Here is a 22,564-nt window from a genome sequence, read left to right on the forward strand (position 1 = left end):
CCCTTAGGATTCCACAACTTTCTTCAGAAAATTAACCCATACATGGAACAAAAAGATGGGTTTATCAAGAAGTTTTGGGAGCATGCCTTTGGTTGTGCATTACCAGATAGCCGGGATGCAGAGATGTATGATGCATTATGTACTGGGGAGGAGTCACTGGACAGCCTTCCAGGACACAGTTTTGAAATGCACACAACTGGCAACAGCTACAGCATCTACAATGCTGTCTATGCCATGGCGTATGCTTTGCACGCCATGCACACATCTATGTCCAATCACAGAGAAATATCATGGGGCAAAAACCTTTTATTTCACCATCTTCAGCCTTGGCAGGTACAGTCATGAACACCTTGGCACAAGTTGAGGGAACACAAATTATTAGTGAGAGGATATACACAGGATTGAGTGAAAAAAACGTGAGAGGGGCATAGCCACCTTCAAGAGGGGTTTAGATAAAACTATGGAGCAGAGGTCCATCAGTGGCTATTAGCCACAGTGTGTGTATATATACACAGAGTGTTGGACTGGATGGGCCTTTGGCCTGATCCAACGTGGCTTCTCTTATGTGACACAGAGTGTTGGACTGGATGGGCTGTTGGCCTGATCCAACATGGCTTCTCTTATGTTCTTATGCGACATAGAGTGTTGGACTGGATGGGCCTTTGGCCTGATCCAACATGGCTTCTCTTATGTTCTTAAAAAGATTAGCCATAGATTTTTTCTTCTTCTTCTCATGCTGTGAAGCAGTGGCATTGTCAAACTGTTCAACATAAACTTTCCTAAGGTGACAAACCATGTTTATAATCTCAGCATTGAGATTACAACGTTTTGTTTCTTGCTTTTTCTTTCAACCAGCTACACTCGTTTCTTCAAGGGATTTCATTTAACAACTCAGCTGGTGAAACTGTATCTTTGGGGGATAACAGGGAAATGGGAGATGAATTTGATATCATGAACTTGGTCACATTCCCAAATCAGACTTTTGTCAGAGTGAAAGTTGGAAGTGTGAATTCCAGAGCTCCAGAAGGACAAGCATTCATCCTTCATGAGGAGAGAATTGTGTGGCAAAGAAGTTTTAACCAGGTGCAGACTGTGGGCTCTTGTCAGGGGGCCAGTTCATTATTTATTTGAGTAATTCAGGGAAAGGGTCCCCCCCCCTTTTCTTCATATCCTCATCCTTTCAGTTTTGAACAGCTCCATGATACAGACAGGAATTCGTTTCGCTTTTATTATTAAAGAACTAGAGCTTGACATCCTCAGAAAGGTGTGATTTTGGAAGGTCTGCCACTGCAAAGATTTTTTTTTAAAAAATGTACTTAACATTTTCCAATGTGTATAACATAAGAAAATAAGAACACAGGAAGAACCCTGCTGAATCAGGCCAATGGTTCTTCTAGTCCAGCATTCTGTTTCACACAGTGGTGAAGCGATTGCCCTAGATGGCCACAAACAAGGAATAGAAACCAAGACCTTCCTCTGATATTGCCTCCTGACACCAGGATTCTGAGTGTTACTGCCTCAAAATATGGAGGCTCTCTTTAGTCACCATGGCTAGTAGCTACTGATAGACCTATCCTCTATGAAATGCTGAATTCATGCCAATAATGTCCAGTTTTGTCCATGATCGTTGCTATCACCACATTTTTCTCGAAGTAAATTCCACATTTTAATCACTCATTGACTAGAGAGGGATATCCTTCTATTCAGCCTGAATTTACTGCCCGTTAACTGCTTGGGGTGCCTTCAAGGACTGGTCTTTTGAGACGCAGAGGGAAAAAAAATTACCCAGTCCACTTGTGGATAGATTTTTCTATACATTGTAGCTAAGGCCCCAAACAAAATCAGGATGCAAACTACTGCAGGCAATCAATTTGCTTTTGAATTTTTTGTCTTCCTAATAAATTTACAATAGGTTGAAGATCCATGCATTGGAACAAGAATTTAGTTTGCACCCTGTCTTGTTAATTCTTTATAGAAATTCTTTATAGAAATCCCTAATTGCAGTATTTTTTTTTTGCCATTTTGCCAACTTTTTGGGATATGTTATGGTGTTATATAATATCTGTATGATTGTTACCATTGTAAAAAAAAACCCTTTTACAATGTTGTTCCTATTTATTGCTATACTGACATGTTATGGCTTTTTTGTAATTTTGTGACTGTAATCACTTTTCCACACTTTTGTAATTTTTGAATTATGTATGCACCTTCAATATTCCTTTCTATACATTCCGTAATTATTCTCAAACATCTGGTACTCAGTACCCTTTTTCCTGTTATTCAGAGGTTGCCTACCTTTTTGTGATTCTATGGACAGTTTAGGTCAGAACTAATTTGGCACTGATAGGATGGGCTGATCATGATAGGGAGTGCTGATGGGTGAGTAGCTTGAGGCACCAGCAGTGATGGAGAGCTGGTGGTCCAGAATGGTGTATCATGGATCATGTGACAGGAAGAAGTGCCCTTGATGCTGAGCGACACTACCCAGTTCATCAGGGGATGGGGTGAGCACTGGGCACCTCTGAGCTCTATGGAAGACACAGGTCAAGTTTGGTGTAAGGGTGGGTTTGACCAAAAAGGCAACCAGTGCCAGGGTCCCTTGCATGGTATGAGACTTTATAGATCTGCACGGTTAATTAATTACATTACTTAAACTCAAAGTTCTTCTCTCATATCTTCATGGCTGTGGGCTGTGCCTGGAGCAAATAGTATTTGCTATTATTCCCCTTTTTCTGTTAATATGAACAGTAAAATAGTGTCTAATTTCTCCCACCGTATGTTGTCATTATTTTCAAACAGGGGAGGCCTATATCTGTGTGTAATGACTACTGCCACCCTGGTTATCAGAAGAAGAAAAAAGAAGGGGAAAAGTTTTGTTGCTACGATTGTGTTCTTTGCCCAGAAGGGAAGATTTCAAGCCAGCAAGGTAGGTAGTATACAGTGCAATCTCGGGCACACACATGCCAATCTAAGTAGAAATCAGGGATCTTTGAATGGATGATGTCTACATAGAATTCTGCTGAAAATGGAGCAGCATCAAGAAAGACATTTTCATTGCCGCTAGCAACACAGTGGGGTTTTCTTCCTACTCCTCCATCCCTAGAACTCTCAAGATCCCAGGGCTTTTTTTGTAGCCGGAACTCCTTTACATATTAGGCCACAAACCCCTGATGTAGTCAATCCTCCAGGAGCTTACAGTAGCCCCATATACTAACAGCCTATACTAATATGCAAAGGAGATCAAAAAAAGCCCTGTCCACAGCCAATCTGCCCAAACTACTTACATGGTAAAGCATGTTTGCGTAAAGGCAACAGGTGGTAGATGGGCAAGGGTTCAGACCACACCCAAAGGGACAGGAGTAAATAAATCATGAAACTAAGAGAAAACATAGGTTTATCAGACCACACCCATCATATCTTCAATTCTTCACTGTACTAAATGACCTTGACCACAAGCTTTGATGGAAGGGTCAGTGGCTCACTGGTAGAGCACCTGCCTTGCATGGAGAAAGTCCCAGACTTAAACTTCAGTGTCTCCTGATAAACGTTAGCAGGGAATATGAAAGATGTCTCAATTTGGAGAGGTGCCTCAAGTCAAAGAGTACGATGCTGACTTTGATGAACCAATGGACTGACTAAGTATAAGGCAGATTCACTTGTCTAGTGATGATTCCTCTTTGTGTTGTTGTTTTTTTCTTTTCCCACAGATATGGTTGATTGTACCACATGCCCAGAAAGTCAGTATTCAAGCAAGAACCAAGATAGATGCATCAATAAAGTGATAACCTTCCTGTCTTTTGAAGAACCTTTAGGAATCACTTTAGCTTTGCTCGTTGGTACTTGTTTCCTGATCACAGCCTTTGTGTTGGGAGTTTTTATTAAGAACAAGGATACCCCGATAGTCAAAGCCAACAACCGAGATATCACCTATGCTCTCCTTGTCTCCCTTTTGCTCTGCTTCCTTTGTTCTTTGCTCTTTATTGGAAAACCAAGCATTGTGACCTGCTCTATCCGACAACCTGCTTTTGGGATTGTCTTCTCAGTGGCTGTTTCTTGTGTGTTGGGCAAAACCATCACTGTGGTTCTAGCCTTTATGGCTACAAAGCCAGGATCTGGCCTGAGGAAGTGGGTTGGGAAAAAACTGGCCAACTCCATTGTCATTTCTTGTTCCCTTGTGCAAGCTGGCATCTGTATGGTGTGGCTAGCAACCTCTGCCCCATTCCCAGCTTTAGACATGCATTTGATGGTTGACAAGATTGTAGCAGAATGCAAAGAAGGATCTGTGACCATGTTTTATATTGTCCAGGGTTACTTGGGATTTTTGTCTCTCATCAGCTTGGCTGTGGCTTTTTTTTCCAGGAAGTTGCCCAACAGTTTTAACGAAGCAAAATTCATCACCTTCAGCATGCTCATTTTTTGCAGTGTTTGGATGTCCTTTGTTCCAACTTACCTGAGCACCAAAGGAAAATCCATGGTAGCTGTGGAGATCTTCTCTATCCTGGCATCTAGTGCTGCGTTATTGGGTTGCATTTTTTCCCCAAAATGTTATATCATTGTGCTGAGGCCTGAGATGAACAAAAGGGAGCACCTGATAAGGAGAAAGAATTAAAGATTTCAAAAGTCCTGCTTATAATGTCCATACATTGGAGTGAGGTGTCTATTTCAAAGGATAACCAGTGTTGAGCTGTGGTTAAGGTGTTTGGATAGGATCTAGAAGACCCAGGCTCAGATCCCTACTCTGCCATATCATACGTGACTCACTCTCAGCCTCACTTATCTCATGAGGTTGTTTTGAGTATACATTGGAGGTGGGATAATTCTGTAAGCCACTTTGCGTTCCTGCTAGTGCAAAAAGTAGGATATCAGTTAAACAATATGTGCTTTGGCTAGCACATATGCCAATATAATTTATTTATAATCAAGGGTAACACAACTAGTGTGTGACATATTTTAGTAAATTTCTCGTGTTCTATATGGTGTTGCCCACCAACTATAATGTTCATCAGAAGTCCTGCTCTTTCTTGTGGAAGGAACCAAACTCTGGAACTCCATCTCCACACACACTGTAGAAGCCCACTGACAACACATTTGCAAGCTTTGGGCAGCTAATATTTTAATGTACCCATAACTTTTAGGTTGTCTCTATTACATCGCTTGCTTTGTCAGGTTGTCCTTTTAGACTATATTTCTTTTAGTAGGGTTTTTATGGTTTTGTTCTGCTTTAAGAGATTTTTGAAATCCCTTTTATCTCGTTCTTTTATTGCTATCTCTTGTTTCTGTTATTTTATTGGTTTTATCCTTTTGTTGTTGTTGTTGCTGCTGCTGCTGCTGTAAATTTCTTAGTAGACATTTACATGGAAAGGAAGGTAGAAATTCTTTCAATCAAGAAATAAATGGAGGAATGAGGAGTCTGAAGGTTTTTATGGAATATTGGCCTATATAGCTTGCTTCATCAGCAGATGATGATCAATGATTGCATTACAAATTAATGTATTGTTAAATCAATATAATCTAAAGAAGAGCTAGATTCATGTCCAGTAGAACTTTAGAGACCGCCTACGGAAGGCTAATAAGATTTTCTAAGTATAAGCTTTGAGAATAAGCTCCCCACCCCAAGATGCCTGGTGAATGGAGTGTCGATTCTTGAAAGATGATACCCCCAAAATCTTGTTGGTCTCTAAGGTGCTACTGGATTCAAATACAGGTAGTCTACTGCAGACCAACATGGCTACCCACTGAAACTGTCATTCTAAAAGACTTTCACACAACTGCCAGTCCATCATTTTAATTAAATCCAACTGCCAGTCCATCATTTTAATTAAATCCAACTGACAATGGCCAGATCACTTGAGTCAAGGTGGGATGGTATCTTCTGATATCATCTTCTATGTCACCTCCACACCATTTATATGCAATCCTATGGACCACAATTTGCTATCAATAAGACTAAATGTGACTAGATGGAGATAATGTTGGTTGAGAAGGGTGCACTCTTGAGGAAGACTGAGCTCTCTGTCACTGATAGGGTTTCAATTATGCTTACGGGCTCACTTAAGAGTCTAGGAGTTATACTGGAGGCAGTGGTATTAGTGGAGAAGCAAGTTAATGCAGCTGCAAAAAAGACATTCCCTTGGCTTTTTTTAGACCAACAGATGCCCCTAACCTTAACTCACCTGTCATATTAACTGGAGTAAAAATGAACAGGAGAAAGGAAACTCTGTAAAAATAGGAGTTATAGGTTCAATCTTCATAAAAAGGTGATGCTGGCAAATACACATTTTATTTATTTATTTTAGTATATTTCTATTCCACCCATTCCCCATAGGGCTCAGGGTGGAGTACAACATATGATAAAACAATAAAATACAATAAAAAACATTTTAAAAAACAGACAGCTCAACAGCACTCAGAGAAGTTTACAGTATCACATATTGCCAAACCTGGTCATCTCACATCATGATATCTCATAGAGATGGCAGATGATAATCCATTTTATAACACAGGTGACAGTGCTGATAGGGGAGACCAACCAGATCAAGAATAGATGCCCGCAACCTCAACTAAAAGCCTGGTGGAACAGCTCCATTTAACAGGCTCTACGGAAGGCTAATAAGCCAGGGTGGGCCAGGATCTCTGTAGGGAGAGTAGAGTGATAAACTGAATTGATAGATTGAAGATAACAAAAGTCCCCAGTTCAACCACAAACTCTCAAGGAAGGGTCAGTGTCTCACTAGAAGAGCATCTGACTAGTATGCAGAAGGTCCCAGACTGAAACTTCAGTATCTCTTGATAAAAGGTGACAAGAAAGATGTCTCTGTTTGGAGATGCTGACTTTAATAAACCAAAGGCATGACACAGTATAAGGCAAGTTCACATGTTCAGTGATGAGCCCTCTTTTTGTTTTTGTTTTTTCCTTTCCCCTCAGATATGGTTGATTGTATCAAATGCCCAGAAGACCAGAATTCAAGCAAGGACAAAGATGGATGCATCAACAAAGTAATAACCTTCCTGTCATTTGAAGAACCTTTAGGGATCATTTTAGCTTTGCTTGCTTTTTCTTGTTTCCTGACCACATCCTTTGTGCTAAGAATTTTTATCCTTTGTGCCAGGAAGTTGGCAGACAGTTTTAACGAGGCCAAGTTCATCACCTTTAGCATGCTCATCTTTTGCAGTGTTTGGATGTCTTTTGTTCCAACCTACCTGAGCACCAAAGGGAAATCCATGGTAGCTGTGGAGATCTTCTCTATCTTGGCCTCCAGTACTGGATTACTGGGTTGTATCCCCCCCCCCCCAAAAAAAAAAAATGCTACATCATCTTGCTAGACCTGACCTGAATACCAGAGATCAGATAATTAGAAGAAAGGATTAAAGGCATTTTTTTTACATTTTTTTACTCCTGTTGTATATATGGAGAATCAGTTGACCCACTGCAAGAATATCACATATTTTAACCCAACATTATGGAACTTGTATATACACACACAACATATAAGTTCTATAATGTTGGGTTAAAATACACACACACACAAATCATACTTGTCATTTTATGTTTGTTCTTCAATCGTGTGCATAGTTTAGCCAACATTTTTGCCTTTTCATCAGCAGTGCCCATCAGTCATTTGTATAACAGATCCCTCTCATCCATCTTTTTTCAATTATTATTTTGACAGTTGCTAGTAAGTAACAGAGTGAATAAGTCAATTCATCAAACATTATCTTCCATACTCAATAGGGGTATGCAAGAATTTTTAAATTATTTCCTATACCAGGTTCAGGGAGGTCCCCCTCCGTAATTTCTTATGCTCATATAGGGCATTGCTGGTTTAGGATTTAAATCAGTGTTTTTGTTGTTTTTAATAACATTTTTAGATCATTATTTTTAATAGGGAATCTACTGGAAAGTCTGGAACAGCTTTTTATAAAGATGACACTACTAAGAAAGTATGAGAATGTTATAGAATACAAATAAAGGTTCTAATAGGTGTTATACTGGACTTTTAAACTATCACATTATGTTATGTTTATACATATGAATGAAATACTCTCATGTTAATATGCTAATACATTGTGTTACATGATGCATTTTTAAACTATTTCCCACAAATTCTTTTAACATATTTTTATATTGTTTAAGAAATATCCTTAGTATCTTTAAAATGGCCCATATATTGCGTATTTGGGTAAATATAAAAAAAATCTTATTGTGTGTTTTTCTCTGTATCTATTTTTTCTTTCTGTACACACACACACACACTTTTTCAAATGAATTGGACCAAAGAATTAAATCATACAATCAAAATACATCTGTCACTGAGATAAAATGGTGCCATCCACTGTTTGTGTTGTTGTTTTGAATTATCTGCCTGTGTTGCGGGGAAACCCTATTTATACATTACCAATTCCTGCCGGATCAATAACGGAGGCTGCGGAAACGAGGAATCAGGAAAACAGCATCTTTATTTAACGTGCATAAGCGCTCTACACACGGGTTCCAGACCCGAGGGTCTGAGCAAATGCCTGCAGCTGCGTGCCCTCTTTTATAGGGCGTCTCTACCTCAACCTTGGAGGACGCCTACGTCATACTTTAACCACATTTCGGGTTGTTTTTCAGCTCTCTGGGCCCCTCTTGGAGCCCCTCTTGTGCCAGTTTACCAGCTCCCTGGCCCTTTGTTAGGGCTCCTATTTGTCCCCTGTTTCCCCACATGGAACTATTACACACCACATTCCTATTGCTACACTGCTTTTTGCTAGCGCCTAATGAAGTTCCCTTTTACGCTTCCTACTGGCGCTTCTGTGCTTTCCACTCCGAAAGGGCAATGACCTTTTGTAGTTCCCTTTTTCTCAGCCAGCAAAATTCTTTTGCTTTAAAGCTGTTACAGATAATTATTGCCTAAAAGCACTGTTATTTAATTCTAGCATCACCAAACCATATATATTGATTAGGTATTGGTATTGATTCTTGTTCTTATCGATCCACCGCTATACCTGCTTTGTTGAGGTCTGTTCTCTGCTTCGTTTCACAAGGTGGAAAAAGAGGGCGGTTTTCAGAGGGAGATGGAATCACTGGAATCCCAATGACATCAAAATTGCACTCAAAATGGACCAGGGTGGGGGGACAGATGGAGCTGCTGGCTGCAAAGATCCAGGGTGAGGGAAAGGGAGGTGGAAGGAAACCCCCCTGCTTGCACACAAGGTGCAGTCCCTTCTTGACCCCAAAATTTTAGGATTGGCTGCCTCAATGGCCCCTTTCAGAGCCTTCAGCTTTTGCCTCTACCCCAGAAAGCTTCTAAGAAACAGCAAGCCCTGCAGTGGAGGGGAAAAGGTGCCCCCAACATTTTAAAAAGCCCCCCCACACACACTTTTAAAATCCTGGCTACAGCCCTGATGTAGTTTCATCCAACTCTGAATTCACTGCCACAGGAGGTGGTGGTGGCTACAAGCATAGACAGCTTCAAGAGGGGGTTAGATAAAAATATGGAGCAGAGGTCCATCGGTGGCTATTAGCCACAGTGTGTGTGTGTGTGTATATATATAATTTTTGGGCCACTGTGTGACACACAGTGTTGGACTGTATGGGCCGTTGGCCTGATCCAACATGGCTTCTCTTATGTTCTTATGTTTTAACCAACCAGCCACAGCTTCCAATGCCTTGACCAGAATATCTGGAGCAGAGTCTGACCAGCCATCCATCAACAGATGCAGCTGGGTGTCATCGTCATACAGGTGACAGCCCTGCCCAAGCCCCCAATTCAGTTGGGTGATACACGCGTACATACACAGACATGCATAGAAGATGGATAGATTTACAGCAAATAGAGACAATAACTAATTGACCGTCCAGGTTGAGAGGAAGTACACCTTTGAATGCTCCCTTCAAGGAGCTGAGGGCTGTTTCTTTCATGCATTTCTTGACAGCAAAGGCTGTGCACCCCGTGGAACAACCCGCTGTTAAGAAAAGTAATAAAACGACCTGGCAGAGAAAAGCTTCAGGTATTGAGGAACTTTCTTGTAGTTGAAATGTTAGACATCCTATTTTCTTCATTTTTTTGATCCTTCTTTCATGACTCTGAGAATTGAGAAGAGAAACTGACATGAAACACCACAAGGGAAAGATTTCTGATACATGAACGATGGGGGTTCAATGGAGACGTTGGGTGCATTCACGGTGGATCTTTCATGAATGCTAAATCATCAGTATTTCTCTTGACTTTTGAGCCACTGTGGAGCCTAGGAGTGAGGAGTTCCTCCCCCCCACCCCAAAGCCAACACTTTAGTCAGATTGTTTTTTGACAGCCTCACAACAGGCTCCTTCATCGTTTACAAATCACATGAAAGAAGGTCAGCAGGAAAAATGGAAAGCCCAGCCCGGTGTTTTGTTGATGCATATTGCCTGAGGATTGCATGTGTACATTTTGATATATAGCTAGGGTTGCCAGGTCCAATTCTTTAAAGCCTTTAAAGCCTTATATGGCCGAGGACCTGCCTACCTGAGGGACCGTCTTTCCCCATATAAACCCCAGAGAGCACTGAGGTCAGCTGGGAAAAACCTAATGACCATCCCTGGGCTGAAGGAGATTAAACACCAGAATATTAGAGCATGGGCCTTTTCGATCGCGGCCCCTACCCTATGGAACCGACTCCCCGAGGAGGTGCGGGCCCTGCGGAGCCTTGATCAGTTCCGCAGGGCCTGCAAGACCACCCTTTTTAAACTTGCACACTCGGACTGCTAAAGAGGATCGGTAATTAAGGATCCGCCAATGCGGTCTAAAGACCTATACCGCTGTATAACTGCATTTATTAGACTGGTTTTAATGTTATTAAGCTTAATGTTTTAATGTTTTATATTGTAAATCTAAGGCTCTATTTATTACTGTATGTTTTTATAAAATGTTGTTAGCCGCCCTGAGCCTGCCGAGGTGGGGGAGGGTGGGATATAAATAAATAAATAAATAAATAAACTCAAGAAATATCTGGGGACTTTGGGGGTGGAGCCAGGAGCAAAGGTGTGACAAGCATGATTGAACTCCAATGAGAGTGCTTGCCATCACATTTAAAGGGACCTTTTAAATGCCTTCCCTTCATTTGGGAATACTGGAGCATAGGGGTGCCTTCTTTTAGGGCTCATAGAATTGGACCCCATGGTTCAATCTTTTTAAAGCAGGGCGGGGGAGGGTGCTGATGAGTGGCACCAGATACTATTCTGAAAATTTAGTGCCTATACCTCAGCAAACAGCTCGCTGCTCCCAGAGCTCCAGATACCCATGGATTGATTCTCCATTATAACTGATGGGGAACCAGTTTCCATAAGGTATAATTGAGTACCCAGCAGACATTCCCTCCCCCTTCCCTTTCTGACAACCCTGAAGTAGGGGGAGGGCCTCCAACCCAGGGGAATCCCCTGCTCCAACTGGGGACTGGCAACGATATAACGTAGTTGATGCTGTGAGTTTCCTTGAGAAACTGAAGAAAGGTGGGATATGCATGTGTTAGTTCAATAAGGCTGCAGTTCGAAGCAGATTTACCATTGAGAGGCAGTATTGAGCTCAGCTGTAATTTATGGCGACATGATTAATATTGCATTCACAGCCTCGGGTTCCAAATCAAGGCAGTGGCTTCAGCTCAGGGCCATACTTTCATTTGGTTGCTTAGCGCTGATGAAGACTTAGAAGCCATGTCCCATTCTCTGGCCCACTAAATCCTCAAAGAAGCTACCCTGAATTTAAAACGACCCCACTTAATACAGTTATACTTGTCATAACTGCAACTTTCATGTGAATGAAAGAAAACCACTCTCTTTGTGGCATATCTTGGATGGAGGGGGACACACCTAGTCTTACATTTGAGTAAATAAGGCATTTCTTTACATTGTTTTCAAACCAGACCACTACGTACTTGCTGTCAAAGTTTCCACTCCCAAAGTTTCCAAAAGTGCTCAAACTCTGCAGATGTGATTATCTCTCTCTCTCTCTCTCTCTGCAATTATCTAAACCCCTTCAATTGTTTCATCATAACCAAAGTAGCATAAGTGTCTGGTAAACAAGTTTGAAAGAGGTGATAAATGCCCACATCCCTGTGCAGTTAAGAAAGGTTGAAAGAAAAAGGCAGAGGGAGCTATCAGTTCTGCTTTATACTTGGTTAGAATCAATCAGCCTTGAGATAGGTATCAGTGCAACCTCCTCTGTTTTCCTCTCTGTGTTTACTGGTAGAAGTCGACTATTGTGTTTCCCTTTAAGGGACATATTACTGCAGCCAGTGAGGTGGGCACAAAAGAGTCTGCCCCAATGGTGAAGCTGATGATCGTACTGATTCTGTTTCTTCTCATGGCGTATGAAGTAGATACTTGGAGATGTCATATGAACGACCCCATTCCAGTTCTACATGACTTCTATCAGTCCGGGGACATCCTTATTGGTGGGATTGTTTCTCAGATTGTTTACCTTGTTCATATATCTCTTTTCAATGAGCATCCCTCTGATGGATTGTTTGACTTTCCAGAGTAAGGATTTCCACACTTCATTTGAATCGTATGAGCCTGGTTGGATCAAAAACCCTAGCAATTGTTCTTGACAATGAGAGGATGGTCATGTTTATGGTGTTTCTTCTCCCAGAGTGAGAACTCTTCATATTTTTAAGGCTGGGATGAAGTGGAGGAAAGAGAGAGAGAGATTTCAATGGCTTTAGACTTGGGAAACTATAGGAATGCATTGACCATATGTTAATAACACCAGATTTGGAGTCAATTACATGCATGCAAGTACTACAGACTACAAAAATATGGTAAAAGCTGTGAAAAGGGCAGGGGTCTTTTTCTTTTGTGGTAGATGAGTTTAAAACTCTTTCCCACATTCCCATCTGTAGCAGATAGATGCTCCATGAAAAGGCAATGCAATTACTGTGGGATGCTGCCATCCTCTATAGTTCATAAACCTATGCTTAGAGTAGAGGGAGTAAATTTTATGTCTCTCTTCCATAATACTTGTAACTCATGATACTTGAACTACGAAGGGCCCAATGAAACCGATGGGCAAATGGATTAAGGATGGGGAAAGGAGCAAAATGTTCACGCAACAAGTAAATCACTTGTGGAATTCAGTGCTAGTGGACATAGTGATGCACAGATGTTTCTAAAAGTCTGATTCATGGTGGAAATGTTGATTGACCAAAGAGAACCTCCATATTCAGAGGCATTAAAACTTGGAATACCACTGATAGGAAAATCAGCAAAGGGCTTCTTTTGGATCTCCAGGGCAACTAGATGACTGCTCCATGTGACAGGATGCATGCCCATTCGGCAGGTCTTTTCTTATGTCCTTGAAGGTTTTGCTGCTGCATTGCTGAGGTCCATGGAAACAAAATGGTGGCATCTTGTCCTTTCCAAACATATGAACCACAAGTTTCCATGCATTGCGCTTCATGCTATCTTACATGCTGTAGCTACTGAGGTACATTTTAAACTATCGATAACATATTAGAGGATAACAGAGTGTTACACAGTATTGATCTTGGTGTCTAATATTATTTATTTAATTTATATCCCGCCCTCCCCATCAAAGGCAGGCTCAGGGCGGCTCACAGAAGGGTCGACGCAAGCACATCAGTGTGACCGATAAAATAAACAGCAATAAGAACATAAAACATAAAAACAATTTAAAAACATTTGCATGTGCTACTATCATACTTTCAGCCAGTATTTATATTCAGGTGGTTAGCTGTACTCAGAGGTCTCAGGATCGCCGCAGTGTGGTGTGGTAGGCCATTGGTGGTGTTCTTAAGGGCCAGTTCCGTTGCTGCAGATGTAAACATCATGTAAATGCCTGGCAGAAGAGTGCCGTTTTGCATGCCCTGCGGAACTGTGAAAGCTCTCGCAGGGCCCTAACTTCCTCTGGCAACTCATTCCACCAGCTAGGGGCAGCAACGGAAAAGGCCCTGGCTCCCGCTGTTTTGAGCCTCACTTCTCTGATGCTGGAGGCTGTCAACAGGTTTTGAGACCCGGACCAAAGTGCTCACTGGGGTATATGCAGGGAAAGGCGGTCCCTAATAAATGCTCTTAGTGTTGAGGAATACATTTACTAGCTCATGAACCAACAATAGCAACTCTAATTACCTTATGCTGGGGTAATTCAACCATAAGAACATAAGAGAAGCCATGTTGGATCAGGCCAACGGCCCATCCAGTCCAACACTCTGTGTCACACAGTGGCAAAAAAATTTATATATACACACACACTGTGGCTAATAGCCACTGATGGACCTGTGCTCCATATTTTTATCTAAACCCCTCTTGAAGGTGGCTATACTTATGGCCGCCACCACCTCCTGTGGCAGTGAATTCCACATGTTAATCACCCTTTGGGTGAAGAAATACTTCCTTTTATCCGTTTTAACCTGTCTGCTCAGCAATTTCATCGAATGCCCACGAGTTCTTGTATTGTGAGAAAGGGAGAAAAGTACTTCTTTCTCTACTTTCTCCATCCCATGCATTATCTTGTAAACCATAACAGGCTTGTGGTAAACCTTTGTCAAATTCCACCATTAAAGATCATGAAATTCTGTTCACAGCATGCTGATAAAGTTCTACCAGCATGTCCTGGCTCTGGTGTTTGCTGTAGATGAAATCAACCAGAATCCCAAGATCTTGCGCAATGTCACTCTTGGGTTCCATATTTGTGACAGCTACTACAGTATCCAAATGACCTATCGCACCACCCTTCATCTCCTCTTTCAGTCGAGCAGGTATTTCCCCAATTATGAATGTGATATTCAGAAAAATGTAATGGCTGTCATAGGAGGACTAAGCTCTGACATCTCCTTACATATGACAGACATCTTAAGTCTTTACAAGATTCCACAGGTAAGATTTTTGCGCAGAGTATTTTCAAATTACATCTTTCTTTCTGGGTGTTATGTTGAAGTTCAGAAGGAGGAGGAGGGAGGATAGAAAGAAAAACAAATTGTGCCTGATGCATAAGATAAAGGGGACATAAAATTGTACTGCTTGACTTGGTCAGAGGGTCTTGAGTAAGGTCTTGTTAGAAATCTAGTTATTTTGGTCATTTGCAATCAAATGCATTATATTACAACATGCAGTAAGAATAGTCTGATGTGGATGTTTGGTTACTCACTTTAGTCTGAAGCCCGCTTGTCCATTAGAGTCAGACAAACATTCAGCAAAACTTTCCCTTGTCTTTGAACCGTTTTTGCTTCAAGCAAACAGTGTAGCATAGGTTATTTCAAGTTTAAGTTTTACTAAGCAGTTCTAAAACTTCCTTCAGCACACATTGTAGCTCAAACCAGCACAGGCACACACACTCCTCTCTGTAAATTTCTTTCAATATCTGTGCGTTGCCTTTCAGGTTGCCTACGGGTCATTTCCCCAAGAGGAGAGTAATACGAGACAGTTCCCTTCTGTTTACCGCATGGTTCCAAATGAAACCCAGCAATACATCGGAATGATCAAATTACTTCAGCATTTTGGGTGGACGTGGGTCGGTCTCTTTGCTGTGGATGACGACAGCGGAGGCCACTTCTTGCAGACCCTGGAGCCGTTGTTTTCCCAGCATAGAATCTGTTCGGAATTTACAAAAAGAATCCCAAACCAAGTCAATTGGGATACCTTCTATGAAGTTTATAATATTATGTCAGTTATATATCTGCCTTTCAGAGATAGCAAAGCCAACACATTTATCTTCTATGGAGAATCAAGGACAATCATATCATTGAATGATTTTCTGTTTCTAGCAGATTACAGCTCTAAGGGAAATACATATTTGAGAAAGGTGTGGATCATGACGGCCCAAGTTGATTTTGCATTAACAGGCACTCAGAGGACCTGGGATTTCAATGTTTTCCAAGGGGCACTTTCCTTCAGAATTCACTCAAATGACCCTTTAGGGTTCCACAACTTTCTTCAGAAAATCAAACCATATAGGGAACAAAAAGATGGTTTTCTGAAGGAGTTTTGGGAACAAGCATTTGATTGTTCCTTACTCGATCACCAGAATTCAGAGAAGGATGACACCTTATGTACTGGGGAGGAGCTCCTAGACAGCCTTCCAGGGCATATTTTTGAAATGAGTATGACTGGCCACAGTTACAGCATCTACAATGCTGTCTATGCCGTGGCATATGCTTTGCATGCAATGCACACATCTGTGTCCAATCACAGAGAAATATTATGTCGCAAAAGACTTGATTTTCACCATCTCCATCCTTGGCAGGTATGGTAATGAATACACTGGTACAAAATAGGGCAATGAATTTTGAGAGAATGAATGCACACAGTATTCAGTGAAAAAAAGTGTGAGTGCTGCTGAAAAAAAAAAAGATTAAGCATAGATTTTTATTCCTCTCAGGCTGCAAAGTAGCTGCATTGTCTGTTTTTTTTTCAACATGACATGTCATAAAGCAACGATTAATGTTTACGATCTCAACATTAAGACCACAATATTTTGTTTCTTGCTTTTTCTTTCAACCAGCTACACTCCTTTCTTCAAGGGATTTCATTTAACAACTCAGCAGGCGAACGTGTGTCTTTTGGGGATAACAGGGAAACGGGAGATGGATTTGATATCATGAACTTGGTCACATTCCCAAACAAGACTTTTGTTACAGTGAAAGTTGGAAGTGTGTCTTTCAAAGCTCCAGAAGGACAAGCATTCATCCTTCATGAGGAAAGAATTGTGTGGCAAACAAGTTTTAACCAGGTGCAGATTGTGGGCTCTTCACAGGTGTCATTCGTTCTCTGTTTGAGTGATTCGGGGAAAGCTGCTTTCTCTTCTTCTTATCATTGCCCTGTGTTTTGATTGGCTTCATAATAAAGTTAGAAAACTGTGATTTTGGAAGCTCTGCTATTAAAACACACACACACAGGCACACACATAAGGTCCAAAGTGCATGCACATCAATACTTTACATAATATAAAAACATAAGAAGAGCCCTGCTGGATAAGACCAGTTGTCCATTTAGTCCAACATACCATCTCACACAGTGGCAAACCAATTGCCCTAGATTGCCAATGACAAGGAATAGAGGTCAAGGCCTTCCCCTGATATTGCCTTCTGACACTGGGATTCTGAGGTTTACTACCTCTGATGGATATAGAGGTTCCCTTTAGTCACCATGGCTATGAGCTACCTATCATCTCGGAATCTGTAGAACAACCTTTTCATGTCTTTCATGACTATTGCCATCACTACACCATTTGAAAGCAAATTCCACATTTTAATTACTCTGAGGAAAGAAGGATTTCCTGTCATGAATTTACTCCCCATTGATTTTATTGGGTACCCTCAAATGCTGGTCTTTTGGAAGATGGAGAAAAAACTCTGTGTCCAGCCTCTGTAACTTTTGAAATTTCTGCCATGTCCCCTCTTAGATGTCTCTTTTCTAATCTGAAAAGTCACAGGATCTTCAACTTTTCCTCATCAAAATGGTGCACCACCTGCTTCTAGTTGGCATTTATTGTGTACTACACATATATTAAACTTCAGTTCAGAAAACTTCCCATTATGCCACATACTACGCTGAGATTACTCTAATATACCATCACCATTAGCTAACAATTCCTTTCAATAAAAGATGAAGAATTTGGTTGAGCAATGTGGCCAGACCGGAGCAAGGGCTTTGGGTCTGAAACAAATTGCCCTCTGGGCAGCTCTTCTCTAATCAAATGTAACACTGACTTCCCTTGAATACCTTTGTTTCCTACAGCATTTGAAAACAGTTGTGTATTTTCCATATAAGTGAAGTGAGTTGGACTCTCCCATACCTGCATTAAAATTTGCTAGATTTGAAAAGAGCTCCCCCCCATAAAGATCTAGGCAGAATATTCAAGTTCTTTTTGGCAAGCCACAAATTTCCTTCAGCAACTTGAAAAGCTTGCAAAAATAACCTGAGCCACTGCTGAAGAAACTGTTAAAATGGCAAATTCAAAGCAGTCTATCAGGACTTACAATTTTGCCTTAAAATTCTGCTTCACCCTCTCCACACAAGCATTTTTTTTGCTGGCTGCTGACCCACCAGCCTTCCCTTTAACATCATGTCACCTGCTTTGAGATGTTGGGGGTGAGGTGGTTAAATAAGCCTGGTTCTTATACAGTTTAGACCAGAACTAGTTTGGCAAGGATAGCGTGGGCTGATCATGTAGTGATGGAGGGGTCTTGAACACACCATGTGACAGGATGAGGCCAGGAAAGAGTGCCCTTGAGGCTGAACAACATCTTTCTGAACCTGATATTGGCTACCCAATGTGTCGTGAGAAGGAGAGGGCACTGGGCACCTTCCAGCATATTGGAAGACACAGGCCCAGGTTGGTGCCAGGATGTGTCTGTCCACCAAAAGCAACCATTGCCAGGCTCCCTAGCACAGCCCACCCATTTAAATATGTTAGCATATTTATAAGATGGCGTAGATCTGCATAATGAATTTATTCAAATTCTTAAACCCAATGCTATTACCTTCATTGGGGGTACCTGGGGCAAACGATGTTTGTGATTATTTCCCCTTTACCTGTCAAGTACACAGTAAAATAGTGTCTAGTTTCTCCCACTGTACTGTTTTTTTCTCTCTCCCCCGAACAGGGAATTCCCATTTCTGCGTGTAATGACTACTGCCACCCTGGTTTTCAGAAGAAAAAAAAGGAAGGGGAGAAATTTTGCTGCTATGATTGTGTTCCTTGCCCGGAAGGAAAGATTTCAAACCAACAAGGTAAGTGGTATACAGTGCAATCCTGGACACATTCACAGCAATCTAAGTAGAAACCTGTGGTCTTTGAATGGATGATCTCTGCAGAGAATTCAACGAGAAATGCTGCAGAATCAAGGCATTGTCTCTTCAAACTCCTCCATCCCAAGAGATCTCAAAATTGCCAGCAAATCTGCCAAAACCTCATACATGGTAAAAACCATTTGTGTAATGACAACAGGTGGTAGGCAGGCAGGATAGAGGAGGGCACACCAATGAAAACTGATATTATCATGAGTTAGATTCCTCTCCCCCCGCCCAAAAAAAGATAAGGATGAAATGTTAAAAATCTGAAAGAAACTTTATAAACCATTGACACAAAGTTATGTATGTATGTGCCATCCAACTGCAAAAGACTTATGGTGATGACCCTAGCAAGGGTTGGCAGAAGTGGTTTGCCATTGCCTTCCTCTGCAGAGTCTGTCTTGGTTGCCTCCCATTCAGGGACGAAACATAATAATTTGCAAGATCTGACCATACCATACCATTCCACATCCCATTACATAAAGAACCAGAATGGAAAATGCAAGTAATAAAATGCTGCAATACCCCTAAATAAACGGTCACCTGAAAAGCCAAAAAATTATATAATTTGGAACATAAATGGACAAAAGAAAATCAACCACGTAACAAACGAAAGGTCACACCCGAAGGGATTGAGGGCAAAAAAAAGAAAGAAAGTTCATTTAGTACAGTGACAGAATGAAGATACAATGGCTACCAGCTCAATCACAAACTCTGAAGAAAGGGTCAGTGGCTCAATGGCTCATCTGTCTTGCATGGCAAAGGTTTCAGAGCCAAACCTCAGTGCCTTCAGATAAAACTTATCAGATGACATGAAAAAACTCTCCACATGGAAGGTTTCCTCCAATCAAAGAATAAAAGTGCTGATTTTGAAAAACCATATGCCTCATTCTGTATAAGGGAGGTTCATATGTAGAATGATTTCTGTTTTCCTCTCCCCTCTCCCAGACATGGTGGATTGTATCAAATGCCCAGAAGATCAGTATTCAAGCAAGAACAAAGATGGATGCATCAATAAAGTGATAACCTTCTTGTCATTTGAAGAACCTTTAGGCATCAGTTTAGTTTTGCTTGCTGTTTCTTTTTTCCTGACCACAGCCTTTGTGCTAGGAGTTTTTATTAAGAACAAAGACACCCCCATAGTCAAAGCCAACAACCGGAATATCACCTACACTCTCCTTGTCTCCCTTCTGCTCTGCTTCCTCTGTTCTTTGCTCTTTCTTGGAAAACCAAACAATGTGACCTGCTTCATCCAACAATCTGCTTTCGGGATCATATTCTCAGTGCCTGTTTCTTGTGTGCTGGCCAAAACCATCACTGTAGTTTTAGCTTTCATGGCCACACAACCAGGATCTGGCCTGAGGAAGTGGGTTGGTAAAAAACTGGCCAACTCCATTGTCCTTTCCTGCTGCCTTGTGCAAGCTGGCATCTGTATCATATGGCTAGGAAGCACTCCTCCATTTCCAGATTTAGACATGTATTCCATGGCTGACAAGATTGTAGCAGAATGTAATGAAGGATCTGTGGTCATGTTTTTTATTGTCCAAGGTTACTTGGGACTTTTGTCTCTCATCAGCTTGGCTGTGGCTTTCTTTGCCAGAAAGTTGCCTGACAGTTTTAACGAAGCCAAATTCATCACCTTCAGCATGCTCATTTTTTGCAGTGTTTGGATGTCCTTTGTTCCGACTTACCTCAGCACCAAAGGGAAATCCATGATAGCTGTGGAGATCTTCTCTATCTTGGCCTCCAGTGCTGCATTATTGGGTTGTATTTTTTCCCCCAAATGCTACATCATTGTGCTGAGGCCTGAGATGAACAACAGGGAGCACCTGATAAAGAGAAAGAATTAAAGGCTTCAAATATCCTGCTTATAATGTCCATACATTGGAGTGAAGTGTCTGTTTCAAAGGACAGTCACTGTTGAGTTGTGGTTAAGGTGTCTGACTACGATCTGGGAGACCTAGCCTCAGATCCCTACTCTGCCATGAAATCTTCATAAGTGACCCACTCTCAGCCCCGCTTATCTCATGGGATTGTTGTGAGGATACACTGGAGGTGGGGATAATTCTGTAAGCCACTTTGTATTCCTACTAGTGGGAAGGGTGGGGTATAAGTTATGTAAGTTAAACAATGGCTTGTTTTGGCTATCACATGTACCAATAAAATTTATTTATTTTAGATTAAAGGAAACACAATGAATGTGTGGTAGGACCATTCTTGTGGTAGGAATCAAGCTCTGGAATTTCATCCCCCCACCACATGCTGCAGAAACCCACTATCAACACATTTACAAGCTTTTAGCCATCTGAACAAATGTTTTAATTTCCCCTTAACTTTTAGGCTGCCCCTGTTAAATTGCTTGCTTTCTGGGGTTGTCCTTTTATACTAAATGTCTTCTATTAGGGCTTTTATGGTTTTGTTCTGCTTTAAGAGGTTCTAAAATCCCTTTCATCTTGGGTTTTTTTTTTTTGCTTCCTCTTGTTTATCTTGTTATTTTATTGGTTTTATTCAGGTTTTTTTGGAGGGGGGGTGCTGTAAACTGCCTAGTAGATATTTATATTAAAAGGAAGGAAATACGTATTTTAAATGGTGAAATAAATGGAGGAAGAAAGAGCTTTTAATGGAGACAGAGATGGGCAACTTGGGTTTGCACCAATTTTTGCAGGTATTTTTCCCTTTGCAAACTCTCAAAATAAACCAATCAGGTGTTTAACTGGAATGGGTTTAATTGAAAATAGAAAGTAAAACTGTCTACTGAAATCAGTGAATAGGAGGAGAAAGTGATTTTAGGGAAAGTGATATTTAACTATCTCAGAGAGTGAGGTCCACAGAGAGAGCTACAAAATGATCAGCACTTCATTCAGTGAAGGAAAGAAAGGACCCACACACATCAGGCATGATACCACCACCACCACACATGTACATTATAGCACAGAGTGCTGGCTGTTATGGGGGGGGGATGTTCCCTGGGGTAGTCTGACATGTTTTTCCCCAAAGCAATAATTGATTGCTATTCTGGGGATGATCAATGTTCTTGGGAAACCTTGATGAGATTGCTGGGGATTGAAAAGGTGTTACAGTTCCTTGATGAACTTCTGAACACTGGACTGGAAAACAACCAGGTTTTGGTGAATAGTGTTTAGAGTTACATAATGTGGGTAAATAGGAAAGAGGGAAGTGACGCTGAATCTTGATAAAGTCCAAGATGAGAAAATGTTTTCTTGGGAGACCTATTGTTTTAAATTATACATCTCTTTAGGATTGGGAGGAGGGTCATTAAGGTGGTCAGCCTCTATGATTTACCTACTAAAATATTTCCCCAGGCTCCTACCTGACCATCATCCATTTTGTTTGTACAAGATCCTTCTTATCTATCTATCTATCTATCTATCTATCTATCTATCTATCTATCTATCTATCTATCTGTCTGTCTGTCTGTCTGTCTGTCTGTCTGTCTGTCTGTCTGTCTGTCTGTCTGTCTGTCTGTCTGTCTGTCTGTCTGTCTGTCAGTCAGTCATCTAGATTTCATTCTTAGGACAGTCGGTGCCCTGTACATATGATTTTGGGGTAATATTAAAGGTAATATTTTGGGGTAATATTAAAGGTAACTGTAATATTGAGGTATTACAGTTCTGATTACTTTGTTGGGCTAAGAAGAAGAGACTGGATTTATACCCCACCCTTTGGAGTCTCAGAGTAGCTTACAATCTCCTTCTCTTCCTCTCCCCACAACAGACACACTGTGAGGTAGATGGGGCTGAGAGAGCTCTGAAAGAACATCTCTGAGAGAACTGTGAC

The 22,564-nt window shown here is 41.2% G+C and overlaps 2 protein-coding genes across 2 annotated transcripts; both read left to right on the forward strand.

Moving 5' to 3' along the window:
• The first annotated feature begins 341 nt into the window (after positions 1 to 341).
• LOC132584641 (vomeronasal type-2 receptor 26-like) lies at positions 342 to 4,609 on the forward strand. Its single transcript, XM_060256542.1, has 3 exons — positions 342 to 416; positions 2,800 to 2,926; positions 3,708 to 4,609. The coding sequence occupies exons 1-3, from the start codon at positions 342 to 344 to the stop codon at positions 4,607 to 4,609; spliced, it is 1,104 nt and encodes a 367-aa protein (XP_060112525.1).
• A 9,951-nt stretch (positions 4,610 to 14,560) lies between these two features.
• LOC132584642 (vomeronasal type-2 receptor 26-like) lies at positions 14,561 to 20,616 on the forward strand. Its single transcript, XM_060256543.1, has 4 exons — positions 14,561 to 14,851; positions 15,354 to 16,217; positions 18,580 to 18,706; positions 19,715 to 20,616. The coding sequence occupies exons 1-4, from the start codon at positions 14,561 to 14,563 to the stop codon at positions 20,614 to 20,616; spliced, it is 2,184 nt and encodes a 727-aa protein (XP_060112526.1).
• Positions 20,617 to 22,564: the final 1,948 nt, after the last annotated feature.

Source organism: Heteronotia binoei, chromosome 15 (genome assembly GCF_032191835.1).
Source record: "Heteronotia binoei isolate CCM8104 ecotype False Entrance Well chromosome 15, APGP_CSIRO_Hbin_v1, whole genome shotgun sequence".
In the NCBI taxonomy this organism is placed as follows: domain Eukaryota; kingdom Metazoa; phylum Chordata; class Lepidosauria; order Squamata; family Gekkonidae; genus Heteronotia; species Heteronotia binoei.